Here is a 24,830-nt window from a genome sequence, read left to right as displayed (position 1 = left end):
CAAATTCGGAGTTTGTGGTCATTTTCTCCCCTTTTCTCAAAGTGCTTGGGCCCTGATAACTGCTGCTTGTGGCGATATCTAATAATTAACATTTATTCATTTGGCAGACATTTTTAGCCAAAGCCATTTACAGTGCGCTCAGGGTATATTGTATCAGTATGTGTATTCCTAAACACCATTTTTAGTGTCATACTTTACCAGTTGACACAAAAAATAAAGAACTGCCTGTGTATAAAGGAATGTCTCACCATAATCTGAATTTCCCTCTTGCATACTTGAAGGTCATCTTCATTGTTGACATACATTCTCTTCAGCGCACAACGGACACCCTGATGAGTCCTCACCAGAAATACGATCGCAAAACCACCTGTGGATGGAAAACCAACAGTCTGAAAATCTTTAAAACACAGGACAGTCGAGCTACTGAGAGCTCACATGCAGAGAAAGGCAAATCGATCTCATTTGTGATTCAACAAATGTAACACAGTATCACAAGGAACACAGACAAGCTTTGTCCAGGGAAATAAGGAGGTATTGGACACTGGTTTCCTTGTGCTATCAGACCAACCGGCAGAGGACACAGTATATAATCATATTATTGATAGGTTAACCTCATTTTAATATTGTTACATCTAACAGTAAGAGTGAGCACAAGAACTCACAAAAACCCTTTGACTGTGGAAATGCAACCTTCTGTCCAAATGAAAATTCATTGGTGCCTGATGATGCATTACAATATCTAATGCACATACTTGGGTTAACAAAGATGACCGCTTGGGCAACCACTAACTCTTGTCTCGGTCTCTCTCATTTATTGTTAAGAGAGTACTACATATGTGTATATATATATTAGTACGCTCTTAACAATAAATAAATATATATATGCGTATGTATGTATTCATCCATCTGTCTTCAAAATTTAGTTACTGTATGTTGAATGTATCCTCTCACATCAGCCTCATACAATTAGTTTTTGCAGTCATGCATTTCAGAAATTTTGTTGGTGTACTTTGAACTAGCATGAGAACTAGGATTTTCTACCTTGTAGAGAAATGTGACAGATGAAACATTAAACAATTCAACACAAACTTAAACTAAAACCTGAGATCTTGTTTTAACTCATGGCAAAACGTTTTCCCAAATACGTTTTGCATGTATTTTTAGCTGTGCATGGAGTCGTGCAGACACTGAATTTGAATATTATGAATATTTTGGAAACAACGACTGACTTTGTGAGGCTTCTCAAAAAAAAACGGCAGATTAGATCAGTGCTGCTGCCAAGACCAAGAGTTTCACCTTTTCATCTTCATAAGAATGAATAGACTATCTGTAAACATATATAAGGTTGAACTGGTTGGTCTACTGCTTGTCTGCCCACAGGCTAATCAAATCAAGTAAAATTAAGCCTAGATTAGGAACACAACAACAGACCATAACATTGCCACAACAACACTTTTAACATCTGACACCAAAGTTACATTGTGGCAGCAAATCCAGGAATCTCACTTTCCAGGCTGTCACAACGTAAAGTTATGCTGACACAGCAAATGTTTGGTCATCGGATTACGCAGCAGTTAGATGTAACGAAACATTATGAGGTTAAACAAAAAGAGGTTGTACAAATAAGAACAGAACCACACAAATAAAACAAATAAGAGTAGAACCACACTGATTACCTACACATTATTCAATTGGGCTTTCAATTAAATAAATAAAATGACTATTTACTATTATTTTAAGGTAAATGAGAGGTGATGGAGGGAGGAACATCAAAATGCACAAATAAATTCTGCTTTTAATTCAAATGGATGTTTTATATAATTATATAGGCTATATATGAAGAGTTAATGTGCAAAAACAGATAACACCGTTTTTAACAATTTTCGAAATCATGTTTTTTCATTGTGTATTCCAATTAATCTCAATCAAACTGCAGTTGGGTTATTTTGATCAAGTAAAAATAACAAATACAGCTAACTAACACAATTAAACAATAAAAACATAACATAAAAAACATGATTTTTGAAAATTAAAAAAAAAAAAAAGTTATCCGTTTTTGTAAATAAACTTCATATATATATATATATATATATATATTACACACACACACACACACACACACAGGTGCTGGTCATATAATTAGAATATCATCAAAAAGTTGATTTATTTCACTAATTTCATTCAGAAAGTGAAACTTGTATATTATATTCATTCATTACACACAGACTGATATATTTCAAATGTTTATTTCTTTTAATTTTGATGATTAGAGCTTACAGCTCATGAAAGTCAAAAATCAGTATCTCAAAATATTAGAATATTACTTAAGACCAATACAAAGAAAGGATTTTTAGAAATCTTGGCCAACTGAAAAGTATGAAACTGAAAAGTATGAAAATGAAAAGTATGAGCATGTACAGCACTCAATACTTAGTTGGGGCTCCTTTTGCCTGAATTACTGCAGCAATGCGGCGTGGCATGGAGTCGATCAGTCTGTGGCACTGCTCAGGTGTTATGAGAGCCCAGGTTGCTCTGATAGTGGCCTTCAGCTCATCTGCATTGTTGGGTCTGGTGTCTCTCATCTTCCTCTTGACAATACCCCATAGATTCTCTATGGGGTTCAGGTCAAGCGAGTTTGCTGGCCAATCAAGCACAGTAACACTATGGTCATTGAACCAGCTTTTGGTACCTTTGGCAGTGTGGGCAGGTGCCAAGTCCTGCTGGAAAATGAAATCAGCATCTCCATAAAGCTTGTCAACAGAAGGAAGCATGAAGTGCTCTAAAATTTCCTGGTAGATGGCTGCGTTGACTGTGGACATCAGAAAACACAGTGGACCAACACCAGCAGATGACATGGCAGCCCAAATCATCACAGACTGTGGAAACATGGATTCTGTGCCTCTCCACTCTTCCTTCAGACTCTGGGACCTTGATTTCCAAATGAAATGCAAAATTTACTTTCATCTGAAAAGAGGACTTTGGACCACTGAGCAACAGTCCAGTTCTTTTTCTCCACAGCCCAGTTAAGATGCTTCTGACGTTGTCTCTGGTTCAGAAGTGGCTTGGTAGCCCTTTTCCTGAAGACGTCTGAGCGTGGTGACTCTTGATGCACTGACTCCAGCTTCAGTTCTCTCCTTGTGAAGCTCTCCCAAGTGTTTGAATCAGCTTTGCTTGACCGTATTCTCAAGCTTGCGGTCATCCCGGTTGCTTGTGCACCTTTTCCTACCCAAATTCTTCCTTCCAGTCAACTTTGCATTTAATATGCTTTGATACAGCACTCTGTAAACAGCCACACCTTTCAGTAATGACCTTCTGTGACTTACCCTCTTTGTGGAGGGTGTCAATGTTCGTCTTCTGGATCATTGCCAAGTCAGCAGTCTTCCCCATTATTGTGGTTTCAAAGAACAAGAGATACCCAGAATTTATACTGTAGGGATGGTCATTTATTCAAACTCAAATGTAAATATTCTAATATTTTGAGATACTGATTTTTGACTTTCATGAGCTGTAAGCTCTAATCATCAAAATTAAAAGAAATAAACATTTGAAATATATCAGTCTGTGTGTAAGGAATGAATATAATATACAAGTTTCACTTTTTGAATGAAATTAGTGAAATAAATCAACTTTTTGATGATATTGTAATTATATGACCAGCACCTCTGTGTGTGTGTGTGTGTGTGTGTGTGTGTGTGTGTATGTATGTATGTATATATATATATATATTTATTATTATTTATTTTTTTTTAAATTGTAAAAGTTTTTTATTTAATTAGTTAATAATTCATTTTAAAATAATATAAGAAAAACTTTTTTTTTTGTTAAGAACACTACAGATTTTTTTTTTTAATGAAAATATTTCTGTGTACCACTAATATCTTTTACAGCCAGTTTTAAGAGAGCTCACACAGCTTCACATAAACCTACTGCCAAAAGTTGATTAAAACAAATGCTACATGAAATAGTTTATGCACACATACAGCACTGCACACACTCTGACCATGAGTCAGATTCAGCCTGTGTTCAGATAAACACACATGCAAACACACGGAAAATGGCAATTACTTCAAAAACAACAAACCACGCCTGTGCCCTTGCAGTGACACACACACACACACAGTGCCCTCGGATGAGGTGTGGTGTAGCTGTAAGTAAACTGAGAATGTGATTATGTAAGGGTCTATAAATATCACCCCACTATCTTGTTTACAATGCCGCTTAGGAAGAATCTGTAAGAGGCAGGACTGAGAAGCTTACTGTACTCAAAACTACAGCATCTTAAAGGAATACTTCACGTTAGATGCTTAAACATCACACATGTTGGCATGAGATGGCAAATTAATATCCAATCTTTCAACTTCAGCCATGCCGAGCTAAATGCAGCCTAACATACATTTTTATAAAGTCAGTTATTATTTTGCTCTTGTAAATATATGTAAACACCTGTTATGCAAAATAGCTTATTCAGGACAGTACAAAATAAGAAATAACAAGATAATTCAAATAATTTTGCATGTTCTGCAAGGGGGGTGTAAACTTGTGAGTAGAACTGTAATTAATACGAACAACAAAATTACAAAAAAGAAAACTACTCTATTCTCAGAATTTATTTCTTTGTTACTTTTTTTTTTTAAGGACTACTTGGAAAAGCAATATTTACTTAATTGAGAAACACTTGAATGCTACAGTCTATAGTTTCAATTGTTAACAATTTTACCAATTTAAATAAAGCAGTGGAGTGTGTTTATATTCGTTTTTGCCAACATTGATTGTATAATGCATTGTATGTATTCAATTCATAAACACAATGACTTCAACAAACCCTGTGATTAGCATGTTAAATTTCTTAAAAATCCATATGGATATTTTTGGGGGGCATAAAATGGATGTCCTGAAAATGGTCTAGAAGAATAAAAAACAAAAATACATGCATTTTCTTTTGAATAAGTATATATATTTTGTTGACATAGGAGTGGTGACTTCCAAAAGAGTTGATATTTTGTTTTTTAACAAATATAATGGGTTATTAATTCAAATGTGTATACACTCATGTATTCAGCAAGTGAGGAAAATGTTATTCTAAAAGTGATATTACAGTAAAAAGTTTTTCTTGAAAGTGGTATAAAACCATATGAAAGCAACATGAATGCATAGTACATCCACAGGTATTGTTAACACATAAAAATACATTAACCCACCTATGAATGTAGTCCCACCTCTAAAAGATGACAATTTTACAGCTTAAGTATGTTTTTTGTGCCTCCTCTGAAACAACTTTACTCTTGGCTGAACCTCAACAAGCTCATCCTCTGTCAAGCGGAAACTGCTTTATTGTCCCAGTCGATTCCTACTGAATAAATTCTAAATGAACCAGTGCTGTCCTCAATCTAGAGACAGAGGCCATCAAACAGTGGAGAAACCAGCCCATTTCTTTGGCTGTACATTGATGTTTCTGTGCCACCTCCATTGTGATGTGAACCCTGTGTCCCAGCATGCACTACTCGGGTTTCTTCACTGTGTGTCTCACATGTCATTTCTCTATTGTACTGAGATACAAAGATACAATTACAGCCGTGTTTCCAATACTCAAGGGCAAACGATGAAATTGTTGAACAATGCTTGGAGACATTTCTCTCTGCTGATTTGAGACCAGTGCTGCTGTCTCTGACAGTAATATGCATATGATTTTAAGGGCTCAATCATCCTCATTTACTCACCCTCAAGTGGAACACAAAGAAAGTTTAAATGTTGAAGAATTTAACAAAATTACACTGGAGAGGACACACCACATCATAAACCTGAAAGTGGCCAATACAATGTATGACGCTATATTTCAAGTCTTCCAAAACCATATAATAACTTTTATTCATTGAAAAAACTTACTTTGTGCATTCACGAGAGAAGTATAGTTTCTAATTAGTCCATCCATTTCTACTAGTCTGACACATCCAGTCCATTTTGCAAACTAATTGTGAATAAGACAAATGGCCATTATCACACTGAAAAGGTAACCAGCCAAAAATAACACGATGAAGACACTGCCGTGACATCTCACGTGACATAATGGAGCAGCTCAATGAAAACACAATGAGCTAAAAATGGGTAAAAATTCAAATATTTGCAGAGAGATGCAGTGAAATCCCCCTATATTTGGAAAAAGGACAGTACAGGACTTTAAAAATGAAGAATGTCATAGAATAGTGAGATGTCTTTAGTAATTCTTGAGTTACAAACTAAATATTTTGGCACTCAATGTTCTATGATTTTTATTTAGGATAGGGAAACGAGATATATTTTCCCTCTACACAAGAAATAAAGTATCAGCTATACGCAAAGTGACCCACATTTGGTTTTTGACAATGTGTACAATTTAACACTTTCCTCAAGGAACCACATTGAGCTTCCCCATTCCTCTAGAGCTGAAACTTACAAGGCCTTAAAACTGTAGAGTACAAAAAAACATCTAAAAGGATATTCAGATTTTTTATTTTTCTTGAGTTAAAGGCATGCTTTGAACATTGAAGAGGAAGTTGAAAATTGAAGAGGAAAACATGAAAACATGTTTTTCCCCCCCATTTTTGAACCGTCACCAGTGGCATATACTGCAACAATGATTGCTTAAGTCAGCATATTTCACTAAAATCTTTAAAAAAATAAATAAAAATAAAACAATGCTTTTTCAAGCTATTTTCCCCCTCCTGTAATTTGGCTCCAAATCTCCGGTGGAAATTATGGATTAAAAATGAAATAATATAAATATAAAACTTCGTCCGCAGCATTTAATATTTTGGCTTTCATCTCTGCAGAATGACCCAATACCGGATTTTGTACTGTTAATTCTTTTCACACCAGATTTTTTGAGGAGACATTGCCTCCTCAGAGAGAAAACACCCCCGACTTTAATTAATGGACATAAACCAAACTGCAACAGAAGCGATACAAACAGACACACACAAACATAAAAACACACACAGACAATGACTCAGGACTGTGCTAAATTTGAACAGCTTTGTTGGAGAGGAGGTATCGTATCCTTTCACCCTCCGTCTCTCATTTCCTGTCGTCTCTCTGGAGTGTGTTAGAAATCTCCTCGCAGGAGGTTGAAGCAGGCAGAACTGGAAGCATATAACTATGACTCATCCATTCAGCATCAACTCACACACACCCACCAAAACACTGCATGTAAGGAATCAACCAGCCATTATGAAAACATTGAGATTCCATTACCATTATATCCGTCTAATATGCACTGCATTCTCAGGTTGCTACTAGGGGTGCTGTATTTGTCTATGGAGCGGGTAGAAAATTTATTAAAAATGTTTGTAAAAATATTACGATTCAAGTCGGTTCAGATGGTAAATGAATCACGAAACAATTGGGGGTGAAGGTATCGCTCCAGAAGGAAACACAATGCATTAAGAGCCGGGGGGTGAAAACGTATTGAATTTGAAGATCAAGGTAAATTGTACTTAATTTGTCTTCCAGGAAACATGCAAGCATCTTCTGTTGCTTCCCAAGGGCAGTACTAAATGAAAAAAAAAAGATATTCCAACAAAATAAGAAAAATTTGGACATCTTCATCCTGTTCAAAAGTTTTCACCCCCCGGCTCTTAATGCATCATGTTTGCTTCTGGAGCATCAGTGAACGTTTGAACCTTTTTTAATAGTTGTGTTTGAGTCCCTTAATTGTCCTCAGTGTGAAAAGATGGATCTCAAAATCATACAGTCACTGCTGAAAAGGATTCAAATATGTAAAAGATGCTGGAAAACTGAAGAGTCTGCAGGACATGGAGGATTTTTCTGAAGAACAGAGCTCAGTTTAACTGTTCAGAACAAACAAGGGACTCATGAACAACCATCACAAAACAGTCGTGGATCATCCAGGTAATCACACACAGTATTAAGAACCACAACTTTTGAAGGGGGTTATTTTAATAATTTCAGCTATTTTTTTTGTCTTGTGGACTATATGTAAACATCTTATGTAAAATATCTTACTCAGGACAGTACTAAATAAAAAAATAACATGCATTTTGTATGATCACTCTTATTTTGTTAAAATTATTCATATTTTCACAGATTCTGCAAGGGGTTCCCAAACTTTCGCATGCCACTGTACACTCTTTATCGGTAAAGTCCTGGTAAATTACCGTTTAGAAATCATGTGTGAACCAGACCTTTTCAAAAATACCGGTAAATCAGTTCTGATTAAATTTTATTATAAAAGAAAGAAAGCAGCACAACACTTAGAGGTAATTCCCAATGAATGACATAACAGAATGTATTTCAGTGCTGATGTGAGCGATTTCTTAACAGTAAAGAAACGGAACGCCATCTCTTGTGAGTGAACAGCATATAAGGTGCATTTAACGGTAAAGTCAATCTGTTCATTTCATGATCATTTAAATGTGTGAAAGGGGCTATTGATTCATCCACTGAACTATTTCTTTAAGACTAAACATGGCTAAACCTAAACTAAACTTAAAGCCAACCGAACCCACTGACACAACACAGCACACACTGAGGATGACAGCTGAAGGCTGACAGATGGCGGCCATTAGAAACATTAAATGAATAAATCAGCTGCTGAGCATCTATTATTCACACATAAGACACACACACACACACACAGTCCCATTCAACTTTCAGAATTAGGCAAAGATGCTCTCTTAGGGCAGTCTGATGTCTACTCAATGACAAAAACATCAACGATCACCCCTGAACCTCAAGACACTGAAAGTACACACTTTCAGCTTTGGGACATTTGGTGCATTCGAGTCCTCCTGGGAAGTTTGCATTTATGAGTTTGGAAATTGTAATAATGATGTCAGGAGCATTCAAATCACTTTGTTCATGAATAGAAGGAATGTGCATCAAGTTTGCTTTTGATTTTTATGATTTTACTGAATTTGAAAACATCTGCTGTAAATTGAATTATATATTAAATTGTAACCGTACAATACAAAGGCATTTTGCCAGAATTTTAAAGTTTAAAGGGGGTGTGACCAAAAAATATTTGAAAACCACAGCACTAATGTTAATTCTGAACGCTATTTAGGACAGATAGTATGCAAATTGGGATGCAGCTAATTTAAACAGCTACAAATTCTACTTACAAATAGAATTGACTGACCTCATGATGTTTAATTAAGCAGTGTCTAGTCAGTTTTGAAAATAAATGTATATTTGGCCTATTTATTATCATTTTAATTGTAATTTAACTTGTAATGTAATGTAATGTAAAGTAACTGGTGGCAGTCTGATCAAATAATGAAAAGAAAACTGATGGTTTGTCCTTCTCAGTTGTTCATCTCAAACGGAAGATCAGATGCAGTGTGCAATGCACTCAGTGTTGTGTAATTTTTAGTGCTGTCAAACATTAATTGCATCCAAAATAAAAGTTCTTGTTTACATAATATGTGTGTGTACTGTGTATATTTATTATATATATATATATATATATATATATATATATATATATAAATACAGATACATGCATGTACATATTTACAAAAAATGTTAGTCATGGCCAAAAATATTAGCACCCTTGGTAAATATGATCAAAGAAGGCTGTGAAAATTAATCTGCATTGTTAAACCTTTTGATCTTTTATTTAAAAAAAAAAAATAAAAATCACAAAAATCTAACCTTTCATGGGATAATAAGAATTTAAAATGGGGGGAATATCATTATGAAATAAATGTTTTTCTCAAATACATGTTGGACACAATTATTGGCACCACTAGAAATTCTTATGAGTAAAATCTCATATATTCCCATTCATATTCACAATTTTGAGCACTCCAGGGTGATTATGAACATGAAATTCAGCCATGGCTTCCTGTTTCACAGAAATATAAATAGGAGGGAAAACAAAGCCCAAATTCCCTTAATCATCCATCACAATGAGAAAAACCAAAGAATATATTTCTGATGTGCAGCAAAAGATAACTGAGCTTCACAAATTAGTGAAGTCTAAAAGTGTAAAAACATTCATTTCATAATGATATTTCCCCCCATTTGAAATTCTTATTATCCAATGAAAGGATAGATTTTTGTGAATTTTTTTAATAAAAGATCAAAAGGATCAACAATACTGATTAATTTTCACAGCCTTCTTTGATCATATTTACCAAGGGTGCCAATATTTTTGCCCATAACTGTATGTTTATATATTAAATATATTTATATATAATATACATTTTATGAATATAAATACATACATGTAAATATTTTCCAAATATATATTGTATGTGTGTATATGTATATACACATAATAAATATACACAGTACACACAAATATATTACGTAAACAAAAACGTTTATTTTGGATGTGATTAATCGCGATTAATTGTTTGACAGCACTAATAATTTTGCATATTGGGCATAGTAAACATACTGAATACTAAGTTCTTTATAGTAGGTTGTATACCAATGGGAACATTCCCTGCACATGTGAATGTCCTCTTTAGTGGTATGGCATGCATGTATCAAATAACCTCTTTACATTTAGGCCATAAACATTCCTAAGGCCACAAAAATACAATTCCATCTAGCAACTGTCTCGGATCGAGCCCAGAGGTTATGGGTGACACTCACAGCTGTTGACATTCGGTCGTCCTGTTTAAATTAAGATCTGCCTGCAGTAGAGATCATGTAACACGAGGCATGCACTGGAGATAAGCACAACCTCTCAGTTTTATGTAATTAATTAAGCCAGGCCTTCATTTCAGTGTCTTCAGTGTGTTAATCCAATTTTCTTCAATCTGCTTGTATAGTTCATAGACACTTAACCACTGAGCTTCCCATTATGAAGCTGTTGAAGTCAAGCATCATCGCAGAGTTTACTGTAGCTTTGTGGGTAATGAGCCTGAAATGAGCCTACAGTCGCATCTGTTGACTGGACAATTAACTCATGAATCGTTATATTTAGCTAATTCGCATTTTTAGTTTTTAGTTCATTCTCAGTAGTCAGTTTTGACTGAGGGTGTGTGTATGATGCAAATTTACATTTTTTTTGGGTCGACCATCTATTTTAAGATGAAAGCAAATTTTGACAGCGCCATAGAGTCAATGTTTACACTTAACCTTGTAATTGATTATTCAACATACTCTCATGGAAATTCAGTGAATTGGTGGCTCAATAGTATGTATATATATCGTACATACTATGTTTTCATACGATCTGCTTATGCCCCAATGATTGTGAGGTCTAGGTTGGACTTTCATGGAAAGGGTTTAAGGGATGCACTGATGTATCGGCCAATAATCGGTATCAGCCAATAAAATGAATTATTCATACTATCTGCAAATAAAAAAAATAAAAAAAAACATTAGATGATCATGGCCAATTACTATATCCAGTCAATAAAAAGTCCAATTACTCTGAAATATGGAAAACACGTTGATATGAAAAAAAAAAAAAAAAGTGTAATTAATTATCATTCATTTGAAATGAAGAGTAGAACCAAAATATCGGTATATGTATCAACAGCGGATTCATGTTAAGAAATTGCCACATATGCAAAATGTTATTCTCTAGTGTTTTACCTTTAATTTTAAAATTATACATCATAGTCATGTTCTAGCCTAGTTATATTTATTTTTCAATAAAAATCTAAAATGTTACACCTTTAATATTATGGCAGTTTTTCCTCATGGTATCAATAATGGTAAAGCTTTCGAAGTTAGAAATTCCAGTTTCGTGACAACTACTATGTTTTTTAATTTTTTTAAATAAAAATCTTACATAATCATACAAACCACATAGTATGAATTCATACTAAAGTGCCAACTCATAAAACAATTGTGTTTTCTCATCTATCTAGAAGCTGGGAATACCTTGAAAATCTTGGAGGTTAACAGTTAGTTTGACTGTTGACCGGTTCATAAATAGTTACCTGAATAAGAAGTTTGAGTTTGGCCAAACATGCGTGTCTGCATTTACCTGGAAGGTTTCTGGCCTACAGTGCATGCGCATGCATGCATGTGTGTGGGTGTGGGTATGCGTGTGTGTTCGTTGGAACTTCAAAAATGTTCCTTTCAGTCTTTTAGCGAGTGAAAGGTGACAGCCTGACTGAGTCAGTGATGTAATGGTTTAACAGCATTGAGATAAAGCTCGAAGGCCTCATAAACTAATCTGAATGACTAGGCTGAAGTCAAACATTCAGTGAGTTGTGCTTCAAGGTCAAAGCCTCTAGACCTTGACAGTTTTTCCTTGACAAAATCTGGCTTAGACAGCATAACCGGCCACTGTACTAAGGTGGCCCACTGCCATGAGCACAGGGTTGGATGCTATTCAGAAGAGCCAGCTGAAATCATTCACAGTTCAGCTGTTGTGTTAGGTTTCCTAAACTCTTCTGGAACAAATGTGAAGGACTGAAATACAGTGCATTTTCTGCCTTTCAACTATTAAATGTTTTTAGAAACTAAATTTGTCCACAAAAAAAAAAAAAAAAAATCTAGGTTAGTTCCAAGATATATTATTTTGTACTCACACGGTTTTCAAAAAAAAAATCAATTTAATTAGTAAAAATGTCATGTGGTGTTACCATCCAGTTAAAAGTAATAAAATATTGTTCTTACATCTTGAATACATGCGAGTTATCTTTATTATCCAGGTGGATGCTGCACACTGGTGGTGGTTGAGGAGATCCCCCCCCCCCCCCGTTTTTACCCATACGAATTAAGTGGTTTAATTAGTCTTCTGAAGAAATATGATTGCTTTATATGATGAACAGATTCATTTAGGCTTTTATTAACATATAAACATAAAAAAACAAAAACTCAACAAATATGGTAAACAGAAGCTCAACCGTGCTTGCTTGATGAGAACAAACCTCATTGGTCAAAAATCATGAGAGAATATAAAAAAAATCTTCATTTCTGTTCTGAATATAAATAAAACTCTTATGGGTTTGAACAACTTGAGGGTGAGTAAATGACAGAAATCTCATTTTTGGGTGAACTATCCCTTTAAAAGATGTCTCTAAATGTCCATGAAAAGCTTGAAATGTACTCAAAATCAAAGGCAGATTTTAAAAAGCCCTGTTTTGTTGATGTACAAAAGTACCAGTTCAAATTTCATGAGAAGTAGATCAAGTCAACGTGGTCATAAAGTGCAAGTATGTAAGGAAATCACAATGCATTGCTCTCCACAGTCAACAGCTATGCTTCCAACAGAAACATATTCTATGGCAAAATATAAAAATATCATGTCATACTTACATATCAGACTTTCCCTACATTTAAAAAAAAGAAGAAAAAAAAAGAGGAGGATGCTTCGGGTCTCCCATGAGACACAGCGACTCCAAATGTGCTTACAGGCAATAAAGAGTTGTGTAATGCATTCAGAACTCTCTCTGCACGGAGGTCATGACATGCACACATGACAGCCGCTTTACTCTCTCAGCTTTGATAACATTGTCTGACTTTACATTGTGAGCCGTAACGCTAAGATGTAGCTTAAAATTTCTCTCACGCCATAACCAGTTTTGAGTTACGATACCCTGATTAAGACCCTATTAGGACTCCTCTGCTGACATCTCGGTGCATCAGCGGGGGAATGACTCCAAATCTGCTTAAGAGACCTAAAGCTGATGACTCATGTAATGCATCCTGTGCATTCAGAACTTTCCACATGCTCAGCTCCAGAAGCACAATGTGCTGCACGTAAGTTACAGAAACCCTGGGAAACACACAGTTTTAAAGCAATTACTGTTGTCATATGCTCACATTTATGTCATTCTACCTGTATGACTTACTTTATTCTGTTGAATATGAAATTAGGTGTCATGTAGAATGTTTACAATGCTCTTTTCCATACTACAAAAGCATAAATATGATCTAAAATGGCTGAATAATAATTCAAAATAAAAGTTGTTTACATAATATGTGTGTGTGTGTACTGTGTATATGTATTATGTATATGTAAATACACACACATACAGCATATATTTTGAAAGTATGTATTATGTATATTTCTATTCACTTTTTTATAATTTATATTATATATAAATATATTTAAAATATAAACATAACTTATTTTTCTTAAATACGTGCATGTGTGTGTATTTATATATATATATACATAATAAATATACACAGTACACACACACATGTGTGACCCTGGACCACAAAACCTTAAGTCTTAAGTGTCAATTTTTCAAAATTGAGATTTATACATAATCTGAAAGCTGAATAAATAAGCTTTCCATTGATGTATGGTTCGTTATGATATGACAATATTTGGCTGAGATACAACTATTTGAAAATCTGGAATCTGAGGGTGCAAAAAAATTTAAATATTGAGAAAATCACTTTAAATGTTGTCCAAATGAATTCTTAGCAATGCATATTACTAATCAAAAACGACGTTTTTATATATTTACAGTAGAAAATTTACAAAATATCTTTATGGAACATGATCTTTACTTAATATACTAATGATTTTTGGCATAAAAGAAAAATCTATCATTTTGACCCATTCAATGTATTGTTGTTGCTACAAATATACCTGTGCTACTTAAGACTGGTTTTGTGGACCTTTATTTTGAATGCAATTAATCGCTTGATAGCACTAATAATAATAATAATAATAATAATAACCCAGAAATTGGGTTTGAAACAACATTAAAGTGAGTAAATTATGAAAGTTATTATCGCTTGCTTTAATGATCAAAAGACACATAAATATGGATCAATACAGTTTGGCATCATGTCAAACCTGCTGCTGTCAGGTTAGGCTTAGGGCAAGATCTTCAATGAATAACGATTTAAATTATAAACTGTTCCTCGCTAAAATTAACACGTGATTTCAGAACATTTGTAAAACATATTCACGAATCATTTGATTTACTTTAATGTAACTTTTATGGCTGCATTTGTCACTTTTGGAGCTTGCCGTCTCTAGGCTCCTGTGTGGAAAAGAGCAGCTTTGACATTCTGCTAAACATCTCCTTTTGACTTCCACAGAAGAATCTAGGGTCATGCAGGCTCGCAGCACAATGAGGGTTGGCAAATGATCACCAAATTTAATTCTGGTGTTAAAAATGAAAGCAGCCCTCTGCTGAGGCAGCTCGCCTCACTTCATGCAGTCAGCAAATATTCAGATGACGCACGATTGAGAGGAGTGACGCCAGAGGCGTCAATAAGGCATCATTATTTATTTATTTGTTTTATTAGTCATAAAAGCATCCCAAGCACAAATATTTCATTTGCTGTTTGAACGCATAAAGTCGCTTACCCTCCGCCACAGTCTCCTCCACGGTCACCTGATATCGTCCGATGGAGAAAACGCGTCCGATAAACGCGCCGGACCCCGCGCCGCCCCCCGCAGCGGCTCCAGACGCGGGTCCAGAGCTCACCAGCTCCCGACGGGTATCGAAGAACTTCTTCATTGTCCAACCGGCAACACTTTAATACTCATTAAATCATGAAAAACCGTCCGGCTCTCGCGTGCGCGTCGCTCTCCAGCCGGTGGGATGCGCAAAATACAGAAAAGCGCGAGAATCTCTCAATATAACACAGTCCAGATGGAGACTCCGAGCTCAGCGGACCTTCATCACAATATCAACCAAGTGTTACAGAGATCCAAAACAACTCATACGAAGGAAGCGTATTATATCAGAGCGGCAGGATGAGTCACCATTGACATATCTTCATTATTATAACAGCAGCTTTTCATAAGAGATGAGATGAGTGGCAGCAGCTTTATCCGGGAACCCTCCTGCCACGCTGTCTTTAATCGTGCGCTGCGATTACCGGGAGCACAGCCTTCAGGAGTCGCTCGCTCCTCTCCGTTTGCTCATTCAATCTTCACAGCTGATCCTCAGGAAAAGACGCTTGCTCGAAACCCGGAAGTGCAACGGATACGCAGGGAAACAGCCGGTTCGACGGGGTTTTCCTGGAGAAAAGTGCGCGAGTGATAGCGTTCGCTCATCGCCGGCTGACGGGGTTAAGTTAGGAGAGCAGCCATGCACCGGTTGAGAAGAGGGGTAACGTTAAAGCGCGCGTGAGCACGGACTCGCTCGTGACGCTCCGGTAGTTGTAGTTCCACGGTACGCGGTGACGTCAGCGGGGACGCTTCCGATTACAGCCACCAGGCTTGATAACACGCCGCAGAATTATTGTTATAACATCAAATCAAATTTTGGCATATTATGTGACCCTGGAGCACAAACCCAGTCTTAAGTCGCAATAGCCAACAATACACTGCATGGGTCAAAATTACCGATTTTTCTTTTATGCCAAAAATGAAGATATTTTGTAAATATATCAAAACTTAATTTTTGATTAGTAATATGCATAGCCAAGAACTTCATTTGGACCACTTCAAAGGCGATTTTCTCCATTTTTTTTGCACCTTCAGATTCCAGATTTCTATATAGTTGTATCTCAGCCATGTCCTATCCTCCTAAACCTTTTGACCGGTTTTGTGGTCCAGGGTCACATATATCAAATTTGAAATATAATGACTTAATTGTCGTCAAATTTATGAGAATATAATAATGGAATAAACGTATTATTTACATGCATTTGCCAGAACGACACGATTGCTGTGACATTGCTGCCCCCTACAGGAAAACATCTTTCTCTACAACACCACAAAACGAAGTCTGGAAGTGCACAAAAACATTGGTGTAGAAAGAGTTTTCATTCAGAAATTGATAATGCGTTTCACAAACAATTACAAAGAAACAAGAATTTACCAATTGAATTAAACATGACATTTTGAAGAAGAAAAAAAACTTACACTTCTTCTTAAAAAGTACTCGGATTTCCTACTAAGAAAAAAACTATTACAAGTACAAGTGAGGACATGTTTTATATTATTTATTTTTCATTTAAAGATTACTTGTTTTTCTGGCTGACTGTTACATCCACTTATTTATTCCTATATATTTTTTTATACTTATATTTGTTAACTCGTTCGCTGTCATGCCAAACACATTTAGCTTTTAAAATGTTTATCACTTGCTACTCAGTCAGCTGTGGGCTTGTATGATGGACTTTTTCTAAATATGTCATTGCATGACAACTACGGCCGACACATCTTATCCCACCCTCCCTTACTGTTCAGAATAAAGATAACACTGAGAAAAGCTCAAGCATCATATGTTTGCAGATGCCAGCTGGTTTGATGTTTTGCTATCTAATGCAATGTCATTCCTGCATTTTTAAGTGGAAGTGTCTTTTTGGAGCTTCTGTAGCATATTTGCAAATGTAAATGTTGTAAGATGGTGTTTATCTCAGCACTAAAAAAAAAAAAAGCTTATAGATCTTCTCTGTGCATTACAAATTAATATTTGTATGCACCATTACATTTTACCTTATCTTCGTTTCTGACTAACCCAAAGATAGTTTTCTGTAGAATTATGGTTACATGTTATTTTCGAAGGTCTCCTTGTTACAGTATAATTATAGTAATATTATGCATTTATTATAGGGTTAGGGTTTGGTTTAGGGCTAGCTACATGTAATTGTGCATTATTTACTGTTTAACAAGGACATTGTTAAAAAAATCATTATCGATCCACCTCAATTCATTTATAATTAAAATTAAACAATAAAAAAGTAATGAGCAGTGAAGGGACACAGCCTTTTAATAGCATTTGGAGTGAAAAATTTACACTTAGTTATTAAAATCATCTTGTTTTCTCTTAACCAGCAGCACAAGAAAACCTAAAACATGCAATGTCTTTAATCAGGAATTAACAAATCTATTATTTTGTTTTGATGAAGATTAATTTAATACAGTAAAAATGCCATTGTCCAAAAAAAAAAAAAAAACTATACATTTTAATATATATATATCTCCCCCTCCAAAAAAAAAAAAAAAAAAAAAACACTTTAATAAGAAAATGTATCTCATCTCCAATGATTATTGAAGTTATTGAAGTTCTTTCCATTTGCCTTTTAAAAAAAAAAATCTATACTAGTAGTTATGGCCCAGCACAAAAAAAAAAAAAAAAAAAAAAAACTTCAACCCTCTCGATCCATTTGTAATAGTTAAAGCACTCAACTTTATGTTTCCTCTGTAAAAGAAAAAAGAGAGAAAGTTTTTACTGGGAATGCTTAAACGATAAAAACATACAGCCAATATTTTTGTATCATACTATTTTAATGGAATGCACGCTTGCTTTAAAAAACCTGATGTACAAGGTGAGGGGGTTTTAAACTACTGAAGAATAACTTACAAACAGCACTGATGGAAGTGATTAAGGTAGGCAACTATGTACAAAAATTAAATACAATGCTACAGCACATTAAGAGAATTACAAATGTTCATAAAAGGCAAATATTAACATGTGGCAAGATGGAACTCCACTAACTCTCTGCTCTCGTGGAAGCGTCTTGCTTTCATCTGAATACTGAATCTAATGATATTAACTATGGAGGACACCAAATGTAGCACGGTATGAATATTAAACGCTCTCTCTCATCATGGGGGTCATAAAATGATGAAATAGGCTTTTTCCCCATCAATATTAATTATACAAATGACAACTCTTCCCGCTATTTTATATTATATTCCCATGTTTGTAAATAATCATGTAGTAGTTCACTTCTCACACTCTTTTAATTCCAAACCAATACGATTTTTCATGCTGCTATTCATATATTCATTTCCATTCATGCTGCTATTTTCCATAACAGTAAAGCTATGGAAAATTACAGTACGTGCATTCCGCTAAACATCATCATCTATTGTTTTCCACTGAAAAAAGCCATATTGATTGAAAATGACACAAAGGTGGGTAAATGATTGAAAAATTAGCATTTTCATGCGAACTACCATTTTAAAATCTATACTGGAGAAGACGGTCTATCAAATCCTCTAGGTTTGAAGAAGAATGGGGACCACTGAGAAAATAAAGAGTCAAATCTCATACTTAGTTGTCCAAATATATTAAAATTTGCCAGTGTAAAAGCTCTCAACAGCATTTCTCAAAGGCCCAAACCCCAAACGCTTAAAGGCAGCATTACAGTATCAATGTCGCTCAAAATTTTCAACAGGCTTGGCTTTTCTTTACTCGGAAAAAGAAAAAGCAAAAGAGAAAAAAAAAACCTCAACCCCCTTTACGCACCATTCTTCATCAATAACTTTAATTTCAGGAAGGGGAATTTTAACTAGCAAAGGTTTTCCCTGAGTCTTCCTTGCCTCTGTAAGTCCTCTTCCCATGTGTGAAGGGCAGGTATCTATACTTGATCATGTGCTGCAGAGGAAACACAAACAATGTCAAAGAACTTCAGTTTCAATGCAAATGAAAAGCTATGTTTTGATAACTCAGCTTTGTGAACTAAAATAGCTGGTAAAGAAAAGCTTCCACTGCCGAACCTTGATCTGCCGTTTCATGGTGATGCAGAACAGCATGATGAAATACATTACGAGGATGGGCCAGAACACTGGCACGTTGAAGGCTTCGAAGAATGTGCAAATCATAGCGATGACGATGCCTTTCGTCGCTGAATGCCTGAAACATCAACCAAAAACAACGCACACAGAAATCAACGCACTCGGAGGGAATATACAACACATTTATGTAACGTGAACATCAAGGAAATCCAGGAGTCTTTGAAAACACAATCAATCTAATCTTGAATTTGCTGAGAAGTCCTCCTTTTATTTTGACTGAACTGAGGCTAGGGCTGCATTATAATGGGTAAACGTTTAATCACGTTTTATCACATTATCAATTATTGCACTCACACAAATCAAGAGAATATCTACTTGAAAGTTTTGCAATCGTCAAAGATAGAGGCTTGTTACCAATGCAAAACAACGCAATTGCCAAATAAAATGTTTTCTTTATTTTCAAAGTTATTTCAGTAGCGATTGTGTCAAATAAATGTTACATTTACTGTGGCAATATTGTACATGCATCTTTAAAAGAATTTTTTAGATCAGCTGTATATTGCCACCCACTGAAATAAGTTTTATTTCTTCCTACATAATGTGTTTTCTATTGAATTGTTTTTCTGGATTCGGTTTTAATGGCTGAGTTCAATTTTTATAATAAGAAAGAGGTCTAATCAATTGAATTAAAACAACTTTAACAATTTAATAACTTCATAATTTCATTTCATAATTAAATTTTTTTTTTTTTCATAAATTCTGTTTTACGATGAATTATGCGTTTTAGGAGTACAAATTATTATACAACAATTAATCGTTTAAAATAAATTCTAATTCAATTTGAACAATTCTTATTTTTTGCCAAAAAATGCTGCTTGAATGAAAAATGTTTTAATGAACTGTATTTTTATTATTGTTATTTTGAAGAGTACATTCTACTCTAAAATAATAATAGATTTCAGTCACAGTTTATTGTAAAACTGTGCCACTCATTCACACAAAGACACGCAGAACATACAGCCCTACTTCTAATGTATTCATCCAAATTTTGTTACATTCTGCATTATACAGAAAAAATTCAATTTTTATGACTGTATTCTGTGGTTCCGTCCATGTTTTTCACAGAGTAAAAATCACAGCATTTATCATTTCTGCTCGTCACTGGATCAAACTGATGTACTCATTATTCTCTACTCATCAAGTACAAACATTTCGTCATCATTTACTGACCCTTGTGTTTTTCCCCACCTGTATGAATTTCTTTCTTCTGTTAAACACCAAGATGTTTTGATTAACGTCGGTAACCAAACTGGTGCTGGTAGCCATTAAAAAAAAAATGCTATGGAATGGCTACCAGCAACTGTTTGTGTTTAGCAGAAGAAAACAACTCATACAGGTTTGGAACAAGTAAATTATGACACATCTTTCATTTTTGGGTGAACTATTCATTTAAACACCATAATGTGACAACTTACCAGAATTTGAATTCTGGCAACCTCCTGATGAACGGCCGGAACTCTTCATTCTGTTTTGTGGGTAGTGCTGGACCCTCATCTAATGAGGAGACATTGATTAGGAGAAAGAAAGGAAAAAAAAAAAATAAAATCTCCATCCATAATGCAAATATCAGTGAGGACAGTAAGATGGTTTTAAATCCCGGTTCTACCTGGATCATCAAGCAATGAGGGATCCACTTTTGGTGAGAGGAACGCAATGAAGAGGTTTAGGTGGTAGATCCCAAGAGCATATGTGACTATGTACCACCCCTAATAAAAAGACACAAGTGTTTCATTACATTTGATTCACATTTTGTAACAAAAAATCCACAAGTTACAAAACAAGAACATTCGTATGAGTCTACAACAGCATGACAACTGTATCCATAATGCCAAAGCGGATGCATTTTGTGAATGCTCCTAAACAGAAGCAATGATATTATTTGTAAAGCGTGGTGGTTTACCTGTAGTATATATACTCTGATCATATATATGGCCGTTAGAATAAGAGTGGCTGCCCATCGGACTGATGAGAACGGTGTTGACTTGTCCAACCATGACTGATAAATCTGCATTTCAAAGAGAAATAGTAGTTCTGATTATCCAAAACACTGACTTGCAATCTCAAAATCACTCGAATAGTCATTTCCAAGAGCCAGACCTGCCCGAGCCGTTTAAAGAAGTTTCCGATCGCTGATGGTTTCCCATGGATGGATTCACCGGCACTGTCTCCTTCTGGCATTCTGTCTGTAAATTTAGAGCAACGTACCAAGTGTTCAGTGAAAATGGAAATATATTTACATGCTGTTTTTATATTTACAGTTAAATCGCATTGCAAACACTGCTACCTATCTACCCTGATATATAACACAATATAAATCTGATCGTTGAGCTCACTATCTGCACAAATCTCTATTCAAAGCGGCATGCAAATCATTCTGCTATCCAGGAGTAGAATTATACAATCCAATCGCATCCCGCTGTCGTCTACTTAAGCATGTTTTTTGATATATTATAACGTGTAATGGTGTTGAAGAGCTACACCACCCTAATTTATGTTTCTAAAAGTGTTTTAAGCTCAAACCGTGGAGAATTATAACCGATGCTTTCCTTTCTACACTGTAGCAAAATTAGGCTATTTGGAGCCTCAAATTAAAATGTTTTAAATCTAAAAAATGTGATGTGAAAAAGCTCTGATTTAATGCATCCTCTTTATTTCCTAAATGTTCTTAATAAACAAGTGTAATTAAGGCAGTGTTTTAAAGCAACCCTTTGTCAAAAATCCTAAGTGTAAATCCTTTATTTATGCATTTCTATAATCCTTCATACACTTCCTATGCACCCCCACAATTACGAATATAATAAGATCTTACTGAAAAATTTGACATTTGTTCAGTATATTTTATTATTTTCTTTTTTTTTTTCTTCACTGCCCTATTGGATTGTGTAAGGTTTGCTATGACTCTTCTGGATGTTTAAACAGAATCAAATAAGTTTTGAAAACAATTATTTTAGTAAATAACACATTCCTTAAGGTTTTTTGTCGTCTTGTTCGGATCAGCTGATTTGCTCTGTACTCTCAGTGAATGACACTTCACAGGCGGGGTTATGGGTGGTGTTAAATGACATTTTGGGTTTAAAATCCAAACATATTTGTTGACTAAATGATCTACCCTCTTGCACATTTCCGTCAATGATAAAATACGATTGACTTATGAGTGCGTTAAAGAGATTGTTTTCCTGATCGTAAAACAGGGGAAGCCTCCGCGTGCTAACCTACACATGCAATCTGAGGCAAAGTCCAAAAAACAACCAAGAGGTTATTCGAGTATAATAATCATCCCAAATTAAGATTACCTTCAATAAAACGGCACATAAACTGAATGAAGAACCGGTTTGGTGTATCTGCAAAAGACTTAAGCCTCAAAGCAGCTCATCAGCCTCATTCCCTCAACTTTCACTCACTTCTACGTAATCTAACGCATCAATTTGGTGAAAGCCAACATATATTATGTATATGTAAAAAAAACGATAGTGATTGTAGGGCAGAACCTGCGATTCAGATACGTGTCTATTTCCTGACATTTACACAAAACAGGACAGTGCATGCAAATGAACAGTAGCTTTAGTTTCAGTACACAGCTATTCTCAGTCTGTTCTCATTAGTCAAATGGCGCAACAGACACTTACCTCAACGTTTATTTCATTAACTCACTAATAACGTAACTAGAAGGCTAATAGTCAGACCTCGTAAGCTAATTTGCTATTTAGCATCGGTGGTTAGCCGCAGCTGAATGATTCCTTTAAGGCGCAAAGCATGCTGGTTACTGTAGTTTTTAAATCAGGTATTCTCTGTTGATACAAAATACGGACGACTCCGTGTAAACTACACTTCCCATCCTCCTCCACGAAACAATTTGCCTCAAGCGGAAACACACGGGTTGTAGTCTTTGTATGTGAAAGTGTAATCGAACCTAAACCTGGGAGACATCGAGAAGAAACTACAAAGACCAGCAGACACGCAGAAAAGTGGACAACTCACTTCCGGGGAAATCCGAACGCAGGCGTTTGAGGGGTAAACTTTGCTAGCACTACCTTTTACTGCATCTTATAAAACATATTACTTTACAATCGTTATGCCGCTGGAGGACGATACCATTAGACGGACACTTAACACACTCGAGGAGTCGCGGTGCCTGTGAGAGGGCCAGACTAGCAGTAAGATTAGAGGAATTGTGTTTCTCTTACCCGGTTGTGCCGCTGTGTCACTCTCGCGCTGCTGCTCTGTGAACACGTCAGTGCTTGTGTTAAGCGCAGCGGATCAGATCAGATCAGACCTCACCAGCCGCGCGCGGAGCACATCGCTCCCTGTGCTGGACCTCCGGACTGAAACACAGTCACTTCTGCTCACACAAATCCATATGCGCTGGACATTCACTCAAGATGTAGATGAGCTTGTTTCTTTCTGGGAAAGGCGCATTATTGTGCCATCTCAAAGAGGCACAAAATCACTTTCACTGACTTTACATGAACTGTTCCCTCCTGGAGGAATGCCACCTATGCAGAGAGAAAAAAGTTTTCAAAAGCATCCCCCCTCTGCTTTTTTCCCCAAATCGCACCCTGTATATACAATTATTGTATGACAAACATTTTACTCACTCATTTATTTAGCCTATAAATTAAAATAATAATAATAACTATTATTTTATTATTATTATTGTTGTTGTTGTTATATATTTAGGTTACATGCATTTAGAAGAAGCTTTTATTCAAAACGACTTACAAAAGAGTAACAAATAACTCCAAAGTCAGTCACAATGCCAGGTTTATTATACAATAATAATCAAGTCTAAGATGATCACAAATTAAACAAGATTTTGACGCACATCTTTCTTATTAAATCGTTGTATTCCAACTCGTGTCCATTACAATTTGCTGTAGGCCTATTCCACATAATAATATGCAATAAAACAATATACAGCATGATTCGTTAACACATAGGCTACCTAGGAGCTTGCTGCATGAATCCGTGAGTACAGTTTACAAACCCGTGGGAACGGATTGTTTTTTTTTTCTCCTACAGGCAGGGCTGGAAATGGGGGGGAAGTGATTAGAAGTGATTTCTATATTTTATCCATTCAAAAGAATATGAAAGCGATCCCAGTTCTGCATATAAACGTAGCGCTGTGTTTATGGTTCGCTGCACAATGCCGTTTTTGCCATTTAATACCTTCAGACTGCAGCCAATAGAAATGCTCCTCTATCGCTGCGCGTGCTGCTCCTCACAGCACAGACAGTGAAGCAGACTGCAGTTGTTGTCATTCATTGTAACAAACAAAGTGTAGAGACGATGTAAATAATATATTAAGTGTGTAGAGAGCTTCATTCATTAAAATGGAAGTTTGTGAGATAGCGATGAACGGAGGGTTACAGCTTTTAAATGATTATAGAGAGTTTGCAAATGTGAAATTGAATTT

General features: G+C 35.5%; 2 protein-coding genes across 11 annotated transcripts in view; both read right to left on the bottom strand.

The window, feature by feature from the left end:
• aak1a (AP2 associated kinase 1a) overlaps positions 1-16,213 on the bottom strand; it is a 60,383-nt gene extending 44,170 nt beyond the window's left edge. For 2 of the 8 annotated variants that reach the window (XM_058784850.1, XM_058784849.1), the window contains exons 1-2: positions 15,245-16,205; positions 249-367 (exon numbers count right to left, since the gene is read on the bottom strand). In XM_058784850.1, the coding sequence (XP_058640833.1) occupies positions 249-367; positions 15,245-15,398 (273 nt within the window). In that variant the 5' untranslated portion in view covers positions 15,399-16,205. Of the gene's footprint in view, positions 1-248; positions 368-15,244 lie in introns of all 8 variants that reach the window. The other 6 variants (XM_058784853.1, XM_058784854.1, XM_058784855.1 and 3 more) reach the window with 5 other exon arrangements.
• Positions 16,214-17,585: 1,372 nt separating this feature from the next.
• Positions 17,586-23,792, bottom strand: rer1 (retention in endoplasmic reticulum sorting receptor 1). 3 transcript variants are annotated; one of them, XM_058784861.1, is made up of 8 exons: positions 23,602-23,792; positions 21,515-21,600; positions 21,318-21,422; positions 21,024-21,123; positions 20,833-20,911; positions 19,340-19,475; positions 19,089-19,217; positions 17,586-18,035 (listed from the first exon to the last, which is right to left on the bottom strand). In XM_058784861.1, exons 2-7 carry the CDS (start codon positions 21,593-21,595, stop codon positions 19,128-19,130), a joined length of 591 nt encoding a protein of 196 aa, XP_058640844.1. In that variant the 5' UTR covers positions 21,596-21,600; positions 23,602-23,792; the 3' UTR covers positions 17,586-18,035; positions 19,089-19,127. The 3 variants fall into 3 exon arrangements, with proteins under 3 accessions (XP_058640844.1, XP_058640846.1, XP_058640845.1); XM_058784863.1 differs by having other exon boundaries at positions 19,163-19,217; positions 23,602-23,790; XM_058784862.1 differs by lacking the exons at positions 17,586-18,035; positions 23,602-23,792 and adding an exon at positions 23,044-23,192 and having other exon boundaries at positions 18,042-19,217.
• Between the last annotated feature and the right edge of the window lie 1,038 nt (positions 23,793-24,830).

Source organism: Onychostoma macrolepis, chromosome 08, assembly GCF_012432095.1.
Source record: "Onychostoma macrolepis isolate SWU-2019 chromosome 08, ASM1243209v1, whole genome shotgun sequence".
In the NCBI taxonomy this organism is placed as follows: Eukaryota; Metazoa; Chordata; class Actinopteri; order Cypriniformes; family Cyprinidae; genus Onychostoma; species Onychostoma macrolepis.
Note: the sequence above shows the minus strand (reverse complement) of the source record. Positions and strands in the feature narration are given on the sequence as shown.

What these genes read in the sequence shown, in the direction of transcription:
- rer1 (XM_058784861.1), bottom strand. Translation starts at nt 21,595, where the DNA reads ATGCCAGAAGGAGACAGTGCCGGTGAATCCATCCATGGGAAACCATCA. An exon ending in TCAGAGTATATATACTACAG is followed by an intron (nt 21,124 to 21,317) that starts GTAAACCACCAC and finishes TCTTTTTATTAG; the next exon opens with GGGTGGTACATAGTCACATA. An exon ending in CTCATTGCTTGATGATCCAG is followed by an intron (nt 20,912 to 21,023) that starts GTAGAACCGGGA and finishes TCTCCTCATTAG; the next exon opens with ATGAGGGTCCAGCACTACCC.